Genomic DNA, 12,519 nt, shown 5'->3' on the forward strand with positions numbered 1-12,519 from the left:
TGTTTTACAATGTGGGTAGCTGCATAATTTGGTCCCTAGCTCAGCTGCCACCCAGGGAAACATACCATATCCAGACATTTTTTAAGCTAGACACCTGTGGGAGTCCAAAGTGATGTGACATTTGTGGTTTTCACAAGGTTTTGTTAACCAGAAGCCCTTGCAAACCTCAAAATTTGACTAAAAATACACATTTTCCTCATTTCTGTGAGAACATCTAATAGCTGTGAAAACGGTTCCTTAAATGGGTTGGTGCTGTGAAGTGCTCAATACCCATACTTCCTTATTTTGAGAAGGAGGGTACCTGCACTTCTCAGCAGAGATACTTTTAATTGGAGAGTACCTGTTTGTTTCACAAAGCAAATAGGTGCCCTGGTGCCATGGGATACCTGCACTTCTGTTTTTTCCATTTTAAGCACTTTGACAATTGAAACAAGGTTTCCCCTTCATTGTAACATTTTACATTCATTCAGATGCGCGGAGAACCAATTAGGCAGTGGCTATTACTAGAGCTGCCGTTGATGCGATGCCCGTGATAAATCTGGGTACGAGGGCGTTCTGCCAGCCTCGCCCATACCCCCGCCCTTCCACGGACTACATCACAGCCGAAGGCCCAGGCAGCGGGGCAGCTGTTCCCGGACTCTACGCCAGTCTTAAAATGGCCGCCGCGCCGAGGATTCGCTGAGCCTAGGGCCCCCCTCCGCCGCCTCCGTTCCGGCTTCCTCCCCCGCCCGCTGCTCCCGGAGCTGCCTCCCCTGGAAGCCTCGTCCAGTATAGCGCTGCCTCGGAGCCTTCTGCGGTGCGGCGCTCCAGCTAGGGCTGGCCGGCACCGTTAGCATCGCGGCTGTCAGACGGCGGCTCATCCTCCCGGGGCCCAGCAGCCGCAGCAGCACCGGTGAAAGGTGAATGCGTCTCCCGCCGCTATTGTCCTCAGGGTGGCAGTTTAGGCTCTTCCTTCCCTCCCTATTGAAGGCAGGGACACTAAACGAGGGCCCTTTTTGCAAACAAAGGGGGTTTGACAAGTTTAATTTTTTCCTGTCATTGTTTTTTTTTAAGCGGCAGCTGTTGAGTGAGGGCATCTTTATTATTTTTTCAATTTTTCAGTTTTTTATATTATTTTCTCCCGCTGCCAGAAATGAAAAAAAAACAAAAAAACTACCCATCCATCCCTATTACCAATGAAACCCTTTTCCCGAATTACATCCTTGACTGGATGGCCATGAACTGTCAGTGCTTTATACCCAGTTCATTTTAATTAACGATGCATGTTTCAGAGGCCCAATAAAGTATGGTCATGTCTGGCGGGGCGTTTTAAAAATTGAATCGTTAGGAAAAATAAGCACACGGAACAAATGTTTTAATGCATCTTTATTATTGTTGGTAGGTGGGGAATTTCCATACAGCAGACCTCGTTGTGTTATATGGTGTCTTTCGGCAAATCGTAGTTGTTTTTTAATGGATTTTGTACGTGCGGTGATGCCTCCCTCTACTGTTCTGTAAATACATGAATAATTTATATGTTGAATGGCTACTGGTCTGCATGTGAAAATGGTGTCGTAGTCATGTAGAAGCACTGCAATTTCCAGCATCGAAACGTACATTTAATTTAAGTAGTCTAATGATGCATTTATTCTATGTAGTGGACGTGGCGCATATTTTCGAGAAGCTCCCGTTTAACAGGATGGATGACCATGGACGCACCTTGTTTACTGCATGCTAGTTGTTTATTTTGTACAGGGTTTTGTGCCATCCTACCGTCGCCTCAAAGCGATGAGCCCGGACTAGGGGAGGGGTGGGTGTGATGGAGAGATGGAAAGTTTCTGGACTTTGCAGTTATTGACTACTGCGTTGTTTTAATCAAAACTCGTCTTATTTGTTTGCATTTGAAGACCACTTGTGAATTGGAGAGGTGTTGAAAATTAGTCAAGGAGGTTGCATTGATTAAACCAGTCGACGCTAAACAGTGCCGCAGATATTTGTTGTCAAATAGGTGTAATTGACAGCAAGCTACAGTCTTTTTCTTGTGCACAGTAGTTCCATATAGAGCTGCCATGTTGAAAGTAGGGTATACATACGTTTCTGTAGGCCACATAACGCCTTTTGAAAAGAAAGCAACTACATTCTGCACTACAGTGATCTGCCTGCAACTCTTAGGCAGGGTACTGAGCCCAACCCTCTTGAGGCAAATTCTGCCCACTTTAAAGCGCAGAATGTGCACTTTGGTTCTTTCTAGTGCTGTCTTAAACTGAAAATAAATCTACAGGCCTTCCTCTTCCAATAAAGTTCAGATCACTGGCAGAATGTAATTTAATGGAAAAAATTGTCTTTGTTTGTTTTTTCACTTTCTTTAGAATAAAACTGCAGTCCCCACAGAATGGAATGTTCAACATCGTTTCACACTGAATGCACTGATTCATTTGTTGATTGGTCAATGATTACCGAAAAACTCATCTATACTGAAGCTAAGAATTCCATGAAAAGGAAAAAGAGCAAGAAGTCTGAGGTGGGTTTTTCTGGAATATTTCATCTTAACAGTCAGGAAAGGTAACACACCTATCTACTTAGTTCATAGACCTCTTTCTATTACCCATCTTTGTTTCCTGTGTACCACTTCTTGGCAGGAGCAGATACGATGCCTTGTCAGTTAAAAAAAACAAAGAAGCAAAAAACCTAAGAGGTCTGGGCGAAAAGGTCACCATACCACACACACCTGATCAGTTTACTACCCAGTTGTATTTCATGCATTTTGAAAATGGCATGACAAACAAAAGTACCACCCTGCCCTATGGTAGAGGGAACGTGTTGGTAATCAAAGAAACATATCGAGAAAAAAGGTTGTTAACAACAAGTACATTGTCCATGCTTTAAGCCTGGCTCCCTTCTTATTGCCATTATGTTTTTTTTTTGCCAACATAAGGGCAAAAAGCTAAAGCTGGGAGGGATTGAGTGTGTACGTCAGTTTAGTCATAACATAGTTATACTATGAAAGATCACCAGATCACATGGACCTACCATTCTTTGCTGTTGCAAAGCTACTGAAGCTGTCTTTGCTTCATTGGAATGAACAAATATTTTTTGTGACTGGATGGCACTTAACAGTCATGGCAATGGGAGAATGCATGTATCAATACATTAATTAATGATGGTGCGGAAGACCGACAAACTGGTGCATTCCCCCATAATAAGAAGCATAGCAGCTATTCTGAATTAATCGTTGCACTAAATGTTAATCATCTTCATTGCACAATTTTCCAAATTGTGCCTTTTAAAAGCCTACAAGTATGGAGTTACCATACAAGTCGGGGAGAAGGATTCTCTGGGTTATATGAAATTCTGAACTGAGTTTAGCAAGAATGATACAGTAAGTGATGCAGATGAATGACATCCCATTTGCCATGTAGAAAAGACACAATAGGATTTTAGTGCAGGGAAAACCACCTTCAGCATGAACATGCTGATACGTAAACTTTTATCCTACTGTTTCCAGAGGCTGTGGGTGTCAAGAATACACAAACAAGTTCTCATTCTACCCACCTCCATTTCTTCCAAGCGGTTGCATTGGACGTGATTGTTGTAGTAGAGGACTGCTATCTGCGAATTTCAGGTGACAGGTTTTTTTAAATCCACGTACCAACAAGGCTCTCGGACTGAAAACTGAAGATATCTGAAGCTCCTTGGTCTGAGGGTCCACTTTTTGAAGCTACTTTGGAGGAAATTGAAAATTGTCCCCTCACATTACATCAGGCTTATAAAAATAAATATACTATATGCAAACCCATGTGCCACCCAGGGCCATCTTCAAACACCATGTAACGTTTGCATATTCACTATAAATGTGAGTTAGTCTCTGTGATGGCTTACGCCCTACCAGGTGCGTACAGCCATTCATTGCAAGGAAAAGTTTGGCTTGTGAAGGATAACTCTTACAATACAAATGTTATCAATCCTTAACTGGCTGACAGCTAAGATGTAGAGCCACTGTCTTGACAGTTGTGGAAGTAAGGGTAAACCTAATTCTCCTTGAGATACAGTTATTATCAAAACATCAATGGAGATGCAGGAAGCCCCTTCTCCAACATGCACAATTTTGTACTGCAATGCTGGTTCACCATCACAAACCAGAGTAATTTGCTGCACCCTTCCCAAACAGAGGCTTTTATCTTTTGGGGATATGAAGGGTTCAAGAAAGATTGAAGGAAGATAAACAAACACCCCTGCTAAGATCCATACCATCGGCTATTTCTTAAGGACCCTCACTCTCATGGCTCCTGCAGATGTAGTTTGATACAGTGGTGTAGCTTTTCAAGGTCCAAGGCACAGAATGACATCCGTGCAGTTTCTGTAATGATCCATGGCATGTGGTGGGATAGTTGCACACCCCGAAGAGATGAAGAGGCATGCGTTCTTTTTTTTCGATAGACATAGAACAGACAAGAATTAGCCTAGCAAGTTTTAAGATGAAACATTTCCATATGCCCTGTATCTCTGTAACTGTTTTGGTTTCTGAGTCTTGTTTCCTCCTGGTATGTTTGCATAAACATTCTCTGTATCAACAAACTTTGGGCCTCATTACGACCGCCAGGGTCGCAGTGGCAGTCGCATCGCCATCAATGCGGCGGTCTGAGTTCCATATTAAGACTGCGGCGGTAGCGCGGCGGTAGCGCAGCGGTCGGACCGCCAGATTTCGACTACACGGCGGTCTGGCGGTGCTGATGGTCCTACTCTGTCAGGGCAGCACTGCAAGCAGGGCTGCCCTGGAAATTACAGCCCCCTTCCCCACCAGCAGTTTCATGGTCGTAACCCTGCCATGAAAAGGCTGGCAGAGACGGGGTGCTCAAGGGGACCCTTGCACTGTCAATGCACTTAACTCTTCTCCTGAATGGTTCAACTCTTCTCTTGAATGGTCACTGCTTGAGGGGAGATGTCTTTCACAGAAGAGCTCCTTCTCTACAAAATTTGAAATCACCCATACCAGGTTAAGCAGAGAAATTTACTGGGTACATTTAGATAGCACATAAGGAAGGACGATCTGTCAAATTGTGACAATGTTCAGAGCTTACATGCATAGTGCTCATTTCAAGTTCTTACTCCATTTTCAGTAGGCTAGTGCAAGGGTATAATAGTATTTTTACCTTAATAATCCAACTCAATTTCTTCCCAATGATATTCTTGGGGTATATTTTTTATATAAAATCCATTATCGAAACAGAGCAATAATTAGCAGTTAGTTCTATTTCATCATTTTTATGAATAATTTCAGTTCCAGCTAGATGATTGATATTACTTTGCTTTTCAGAACTGCATTAGAGTTCAATGCAATGTATGGATGCCAAATCAATGGGTTAGATTTTTAAATATCACTTGGAACATTTCCCATCCTAGGCGGTTTTACTTACTTTTGTGAGCCTAGAGCAGCAAGGACCTGTTTCTTAGTGAAGAGAATTTGGATGGCAGCGCTTACTCCAGGACACCTTGAGTAGTCCCAGCTTGGATCATCAAGTGCACTAAGGCCCATATTTATACTCTGTTTGTGCTGGATTTGCATCATTTTTTTTTTACGCAGATGCGCCGCAAACTTACCTCCATATTTATACTTTGGCGCTAGACCTGTCTAGCGCCAAAGTTATGGAGTTTGAGTCATTTTGTGTACGTGAAGACCTACCTTGCGCTACTGACATGCAAGGTAGGCGTTCCCGTGCAAAAAATGACTCTAAGGCATGTGCGCCTTATTTATCCTCTGGCGTCAAAATGACGCACAGGAGGAGGCAAGCCTTAAACATGGCGCCCAGCTGGATTTGCGCTGTTTTTTAACACCTGGGTCAGGGCAGGTGTTAAGGGACCTGGGGCTCATTTCCATGGTGGGAGACCATGGAAGCAGTCCACAGGTGCCCTTCCCTGCACCCTCGCCCACCCCTGGAGGACACCCATGGATGGGGGGACCCATCCATTGTGAGTGCAGGTAAGTATAATTTGTATTTTTTTATTTTTTTTAAAGTGGCATGGGCGGCCTGACACTGTGCCCAATGGCCAAAGACAGAAGTCCCCCGGGCATGGCCATTGGGGAGGGGGGCATGACTCCTGTCTTTGCTAAGACAGGAGTCATTTCCATGGGGATTATGTGCCAAAAAATGGTGCAAGTCAGGTTAGAGCTAATATTTTTTACTCTAACCTGACTTGCACCATTCTTTGGCACACAACCCCCAGTCTTCCCTTCGCCTCCACTGCCCGGTTACCGTCATTTATTTTGACGCTAACCAGGCCACAGCGCCGGCTAACGTCATTCCATAAATAAGGCACCCGGCTGGTGCGTTCGAATGGTGTTAGCCGGCGGTAAACTTTTTGACTCAAATCTGCCCTAGTGCTGATTTGTGTCAAAAAGTATAAATATGGGCCTAAGTGCATTATAAAGATAGATGAAAAAGTTTGAAGCAATTCTGCACACTCATAGTTAAAAACCACATGGAATTTAATTAGCTTGGAACAAAAAACATTCAGATTCATTGTTTACATCCATTTTGGTCAACTAGGTGATATTTACTACCCAGAAAAACATGCTAATATAGATGAAAAGCTGTGCAGGTAAGAGAATCCAAACTAAAGCAGTCTAGCTTTTTGTGGAAAATTCCCCATTGAACCATGTGGTTCCACCTTATTATTTAGTTATTTTCTACACTTGTTTGAAGGTGTAGTGTTACATAACACTTTATACTTTCCGAAGACAGACAATCATGTTAAGCGTCATTGATCAACAACAAAAGGAGAATTTGATTCCTTTCCAAATCAACCCTTAGCTCACAGTCATAGTTAAAATACCACCCCTGATAATTAGAATAAAATGGTTCATGTAGCCAAATCAAATGTTAGATCTAACAGTTAGTGTGAGTGGTATGAAGGGGGTTTCATATTTTCCAGGCCTCCCATTGCACACTTCTTGGACGATTTCCACTCCCCTTTCTCGGATCTCCACCATACTGCCTCTTTCACTAAAACCCTGACTTACCAGATGTAAGGACATATCCTTAAATCTCCCTGGTAGTGTAGCTTTTCATAGACCCAACCCTTTGAACATTTGGCTGCTACAATATTCTGTGGTCATCAGAAAAAAGTCTAGAAAACCCGACCAGAGAACGAGAGGCAGAGGAGTTGATGCTTTGCTGGTAGGGAGCAGATAAGACACTAAAGCGGCCAGAACCCACATCAGAAGGCATGTTTCCTTTCTTAGTTCCTGCTGAGATTTGCTTTAGAATCACCACATGAAACCATAAAACAGTGGTTGGTGAACCATGAAAGATCAAGGGTATGTCATAATTTTCCATTGTTTGTGATGGCTGTGAAATAAAAATAGTAGAATACCTTGGAAGAACCAGAGTGATGATTTAGCACCCACCATGAGTTCATTTAATAGAGGAGAAAAGGACATGTCAATCTGAGCTACATAAAACATAAGATATTACATCCTTGCAGACAATTTTAACATTTGCCTTCTTGATTATCCAAACCCAGCAAAAATTTAATTTGGAATCCTTGCCTTTCTTCTATGTGGAGTAGGTTATTGTTGGGAGATGACAGAAGGCTGTCAATTAAAATCAAAACAAATTACAGCATGACCTGCTATGCACACTTCTTGGTGTCAAAAACCTCCCTCCACAAATAGATTTGTTTGCTGCAACTCCTTAACAGCTTCATTTTTCATTTAACACCTATTGGTTTGCAGAACAATGTAAATGAATTAAAACATTTTGCAGCCCAACATTTCTTCAAGGTCAACATTCAGAAAACGAAAATAGTCATCTTTGAATTTAGAAAGCAGAAAAATATATTTACTTGAACGTTGTGGAAAGAAACTTCATGATTGAAGTTCAAACTCACATTTGATCCACTTAAATTGAAAAGCATTAGTACATCGTGAGCCCATAAATTCCTTTTTTATAACAGTTGAAAAAAGGCATTTTAACCATCTTTCATCAGTGTACACAGCCAAGATTCCTCTGCCCTTGTCGTATAGGGTAGAGTAACTACAATATAATTTCCTGCATTTTCTCCATACCAGTGTTTCCCAAACTGTGGGTTCGCAAGCCGATTTTTGGTGGGTTGTAATAGTCAAAGCAATAAATAAAAATTGCTTTAAATTCTGTATTTAGCTTGTCACATTTGCTGCGCTTCATAGACAGAGGTCAAACATCAGGCTGCATCTTCTGACAAATTGCTGCCTGTTGTTTACTTACTGTAAACTATTGTTTACAAACTCCTCTCACTTTTCAGTCAAAGAAAGAAAAGTAAAGTGAATTATGTGAGCAATTTCCCAGGCAAGTTATAAAACTGATTAATTAGATTGATATTCTTCCAAGGGCTGTGATGTTATCACCAGATGAGCTACTATAAACCGGATCCAACCATAATTGAAGTAGAAGAGCACTATTTCTATTAAGCTCAAATAAGCTTCCAATTAAACTTTTTTTAGGCCCATGGAAGGTTATCCATACTATTGAGTGGATATGGCCGTTATGCAATAAAGTAGTACAGAATGTGTAAAGTATTTTTATCCAGTCTTCCTGGGGTACATGGAATGTGAAAAGAAAGGCTGTAGATGTCATTTGTACCTAAAAGAACAATGTAAATACCTGCAAATGAACTGTATACATTCAGCAGATCAGAAAGCAAAAATAAAGAACACTTTTTTTGTTATTTTGAAGTGTGATAGAAACATAGATTTTAATAGTATCAGAGCAAATCAAGATATTTGAATTGGTGGTGCACGAACAATATTTACTGAAACCCAATTTCCACACATTATCATTAGTGTGCAATTTAGTGTTATCAGTAAAACAATGTGTCTGTGCAAATGTATTTGCCATTTTAGTGGGAATGTGCTGTCTGTAAATGACAATGCACTACCACATGACGCTTTAGTGTCATTAAAGAATTGCCCACCTCCTCTCCATTACACCTAAGTAGGTCACAAAACTTTGTCTTTCTAAAGATGTGGTTGTATGAAGTCAGGGAAGCACTGTTCTAAATAACAGAAGGAAGATCACGCGTGCCCTTCTGTCTGTAGATTCCTGCACTCTTGAACTAAAGCATGGCCTAACGAAAACTCTTGAACTAAAGCATTGCGCTATCAAGAGTTTATTCTCGGTCCTGCATACCTGTGGTGCGATGGGGCTAAGGATTATCACTTACAAAGCAGGAGCATCTATTTGGGCTTTTAAAAATGAAATGTTTTCAGAATCAGTGTGGTCAAATGTCTTTTTGTAGAATTTTAATCATGTGCTATCACACCTAGAGCTTCCATCTGACTATTTTAAAAACTGGCCTTGTAGCCATCTAACGTTAGCGATTAAAAGGCACGTTATAAAGCAGATAAATTAGATTGCTATTCTTAAAAGGGCTGTGATGTTATCACCAGATGAGCTACTATAAACAGGATACAACCATAATTGGTGTAGACACTATTTCTATTAAGGTCAAATAAGCTTCCAATTAAACCATTTTTAGGCCCATGGAAGATTATCCATACTAATCAGTGGATATGGCCTTCATGAAATAAAGTAGTACGGAATGTATAATGTATCTTTTTATGTGTCCTGACCTTATAGTGCAACTTCATAATGCCTTACTCCCATTAATAACGCACTTTCAAAATGATATACTTGCTTTGTATGTGTTGATTTTTCTAAAGATTTATTCATTTTTTTATTCATCATCCTGTATTGTGGTAGTGTACCTCATTAGATTCTCCCACCATCTTTATGTTTCTAACTGTGGTTGTGCTTTTAGCCATAAATTGTTTATAATGTAATAATTTATGTATTTAAATCTTCTACTTTAGTAATGCTTTTAGCCAAGATTAGTTTCACTTAATATTGTACTGTCTTACATATTATTTCTTTTTACTGTTTTTAAATTTTTTATTGCATTGTTGGCCTCAGTTGAGGTCTTTATCAATAATATTGAAATAGAAAATTGCCTTTTATAATGAGGGCATGCTTTTCGGTAGTAGTTCCGACAGGAACTGCTAGCTTCCTAAAACATCCTAGTGACTTTTTTGACCATTGATTGACTGTAGTGGTTGCTTTTGCTCCTTAGGCTTGCATTCATGCTATCATTAGATGCTCCTTTGGAGTGCCTAAAACTGAAGATGTTGAGTAATTGTGAGGGGGTGTAAAGTAAGAAGGCCCAGGGGCCGCAAAAGTACATGGGGAGATGATGGCTAAGGACTTGATTTTGATGATACCAAAACTGAATTGGTTAGGCACAAAATCTGTGATTTTGAACAAGATTGTTACGATCCAAAGACAGGTTGAGTAAATGTTCTTTAGCCCTGTTTAAAAGGGGTGATGACATGTTCCATAAAGGTGAATTCAAAGAATATAACAATACAGTATGGGTGCTTCTTAGCTAACCGTTCAAACCCATTTTTCATTCTACTTTATTTGCTGTGTTTTGCTAGATTTGGTCATCCTATTTTGTGGAGTGGCAGACTGATGGTCCTATTAATAAAAAAAGGTTATCTGAGTATCTCTTTAAACTATTAATTGTTAGAGGCAACTGCCAAGGTATTTGCAAGAACGCTGATTTCTTATTTAAGGAGTAGTGTTCAGGCAAGTAATCATATTACCATTCCCCGATCTGGGCTCGGGATGGGCATCGTGGGCACTCGAAGTAGGGGTGAGGCAGGTGCTGCAGCACCCCCAAAATAACTGTGCAGCAATTCAGGAGAATGAGCCAAGAGGCTTTGAAGTTTATTTTATCACACCGCATTTTTTGTCTGTTCAAAGACAGAGGTAAAATGTTGGATTTGGTCTCCTGACAAACTGCTTTTCATTATTTTGAAATTGAGATTGTGGTTTACTTTTCCTTTCACTAATGGCAAAATGAGGGAAATGTATAATGTGAACAAAGTGACTTGCTTGCTGGTGCACATGAAACGTGTTGGAAGAGCTGTAGGATGTTAACTATTTTCTAACACATAACATTTAAATACTTGCAAATGAATTATATAAATATTTCAAAATATAGCAGCAGCAAGCTAAAAAACAAATGATACATGTTCGTTTTTTTTTGTAATTCTTAACTTCCGATGGAAACAAAGATTTTAATAGGACCTGTTGGAAATGGTCCTCTCTACAGGGTAACATCTTGCCTTTTTCTCTCCACTGCAGCACTGCTTGTGCCACCCACTCAAGTAGCCCTTAAACATGTCTCAGGCCTGCCATTGCAAAGCCTGTATGTGCAGTTTACACTGTCATGCCGACTTGGCATTTAAAACCACTTGTCAAGCCTTAAACTCCCCTTTTATTCAATATAATTCACCCTAAAGGTAGGCGTTCGGTATCCCATAGCACAGGGTGCTTTGTATTTAAAAGGCAGGCCATATACTTTTAAGTTTTACATATCCTGCTAGTGAAAAACTCCCAAATTCATTTTTCACTACTGTGAGGCCTACCCCTCTCATACGCTAACATTATGGATTCCTTATTACATTTAATAAGCTATAATTCCTAATGGAATTGTGATAAATCCTCTTTAAAGATAAAGTCAGATTTATTGTTACAGGTTTGAAAATGCCACTTTTAGAAAGTTGGAATTTTCCTGCTCTTAGCCTTGTATGCCTGCAGCCTTTCTCCAATACACATCTGGGCTGGATGACAGCTGGACTTCGTGCATTCTCTCCAGACAGCCATACCAAAGGGAGCTTAGGTGTGACTGCAAGCTGATGGCCCATCCTGAGCAGGATGGGTGGGGGAGCTGACAATCTTGAATAGGCTGTGTGCTGCTTCAACACAAATTGCTGCATAATGTCTTGTAGTGAGTCTGTAGCCAGGGCAGGAAGAAAGCACCTCTGTGTACTTCAAAGAACCTTCTTTGAAGTCACCCTCACTTCAAAAGCAATCATGGTATAAGTACTGGCCCTCTAACTCTACCAAATCAGTAAACTGCTGGACCTGTGAAGAACTCTGCCAGGAAGAAGGGCTGCTGTGCTAATGCAAGGACTTTCACTCTGGACCGCTGCTCTGGAAGAACTGCTTTTGTGCTATCCTGCCCTGCGGCCCTTTGCCCTGCTGAGGAAGGACTGGACCCATCCGACCTTACCCCAGAGTGACTCCAAGGTCTTGCTGGGTTGCCTCTTTTTCTTATGAACTCTCAAGGACACAAAAGACTTCGACCCATCATCACATACAGCACTTGGACTTTGCTTGCTGCAAGTGTTGCCAATCCAGTCCTGGGCCCTAGGAAATGCGTATAAAGGGCTGCATCCACTACACCCTGCACATTGACACCGTTGCACTGATCAGAAACAATGCATCGCCTGCTGCAAGATCGGGATCAACACATCAGCCCTGTTGCAGGGACCAGACCTGTGCATCCGACTCGGAAATGCTGCATCGCATCCAGAACCACCGCTTTGGAACCAATGCATCACTGGCACTGCGTGGAGAACATGGATGCATCGCCCCTCCAGAATGGATTAACCCAGCACATTGCATTCCAAACCTCCACACTCCGAACCAGCGCTTCGGT

The 12,519-nt window shown here is 41.4% G+C and overlaps 1 protein-coding gene across 2 annotated transcripts in view; it reads left to right on the plus strand.

The window, feature by feature from the left end:
* Positions 1–468: 468 nt before the first annotated feature.
* Positions 469–12,519, plus strand: part of C7H5orf24 (chromosome 7 C5orf24 homolog) — a 36,632-nt gene continuing 24,581 nt past the window's right edge. Inside the window, exons 1-2 of one of the 2 annotated variants that reach the window (XM_069199244.1) lie at positions 469–899; positions 2,349–2,500. In XM_069199244.1, coding sequence (XP_069055345.1) covers positions 2,372–2,500 — 129 coding nt within the window. In that variant the 5' untranslated portion in view covers positions 469–899; positions 2,349–2,371. The remainder of the gene's footprint in view (positions 900–2,348; positions 2,501–12,519) is intronic. The other variant, XM_069199246.1, reaches the window with a different exon arrangement.

The sequence above is a fragment of the Pleurodeles waltl genome, chromosome 7 (assembly GCF_031143425.1).
Source record: "Pleurodeles waltl isolate 20211129_DDA chromosome 7, aPleWal1.hap1.20221129, whole genome shotgun sequence".
NCBI classification, from domain to species: Eukaryota; Metazoa; Chordata; class Amphibia; order Caudata; family Salamandridae; genus Pleurodeles; species Pleurodeles waltl.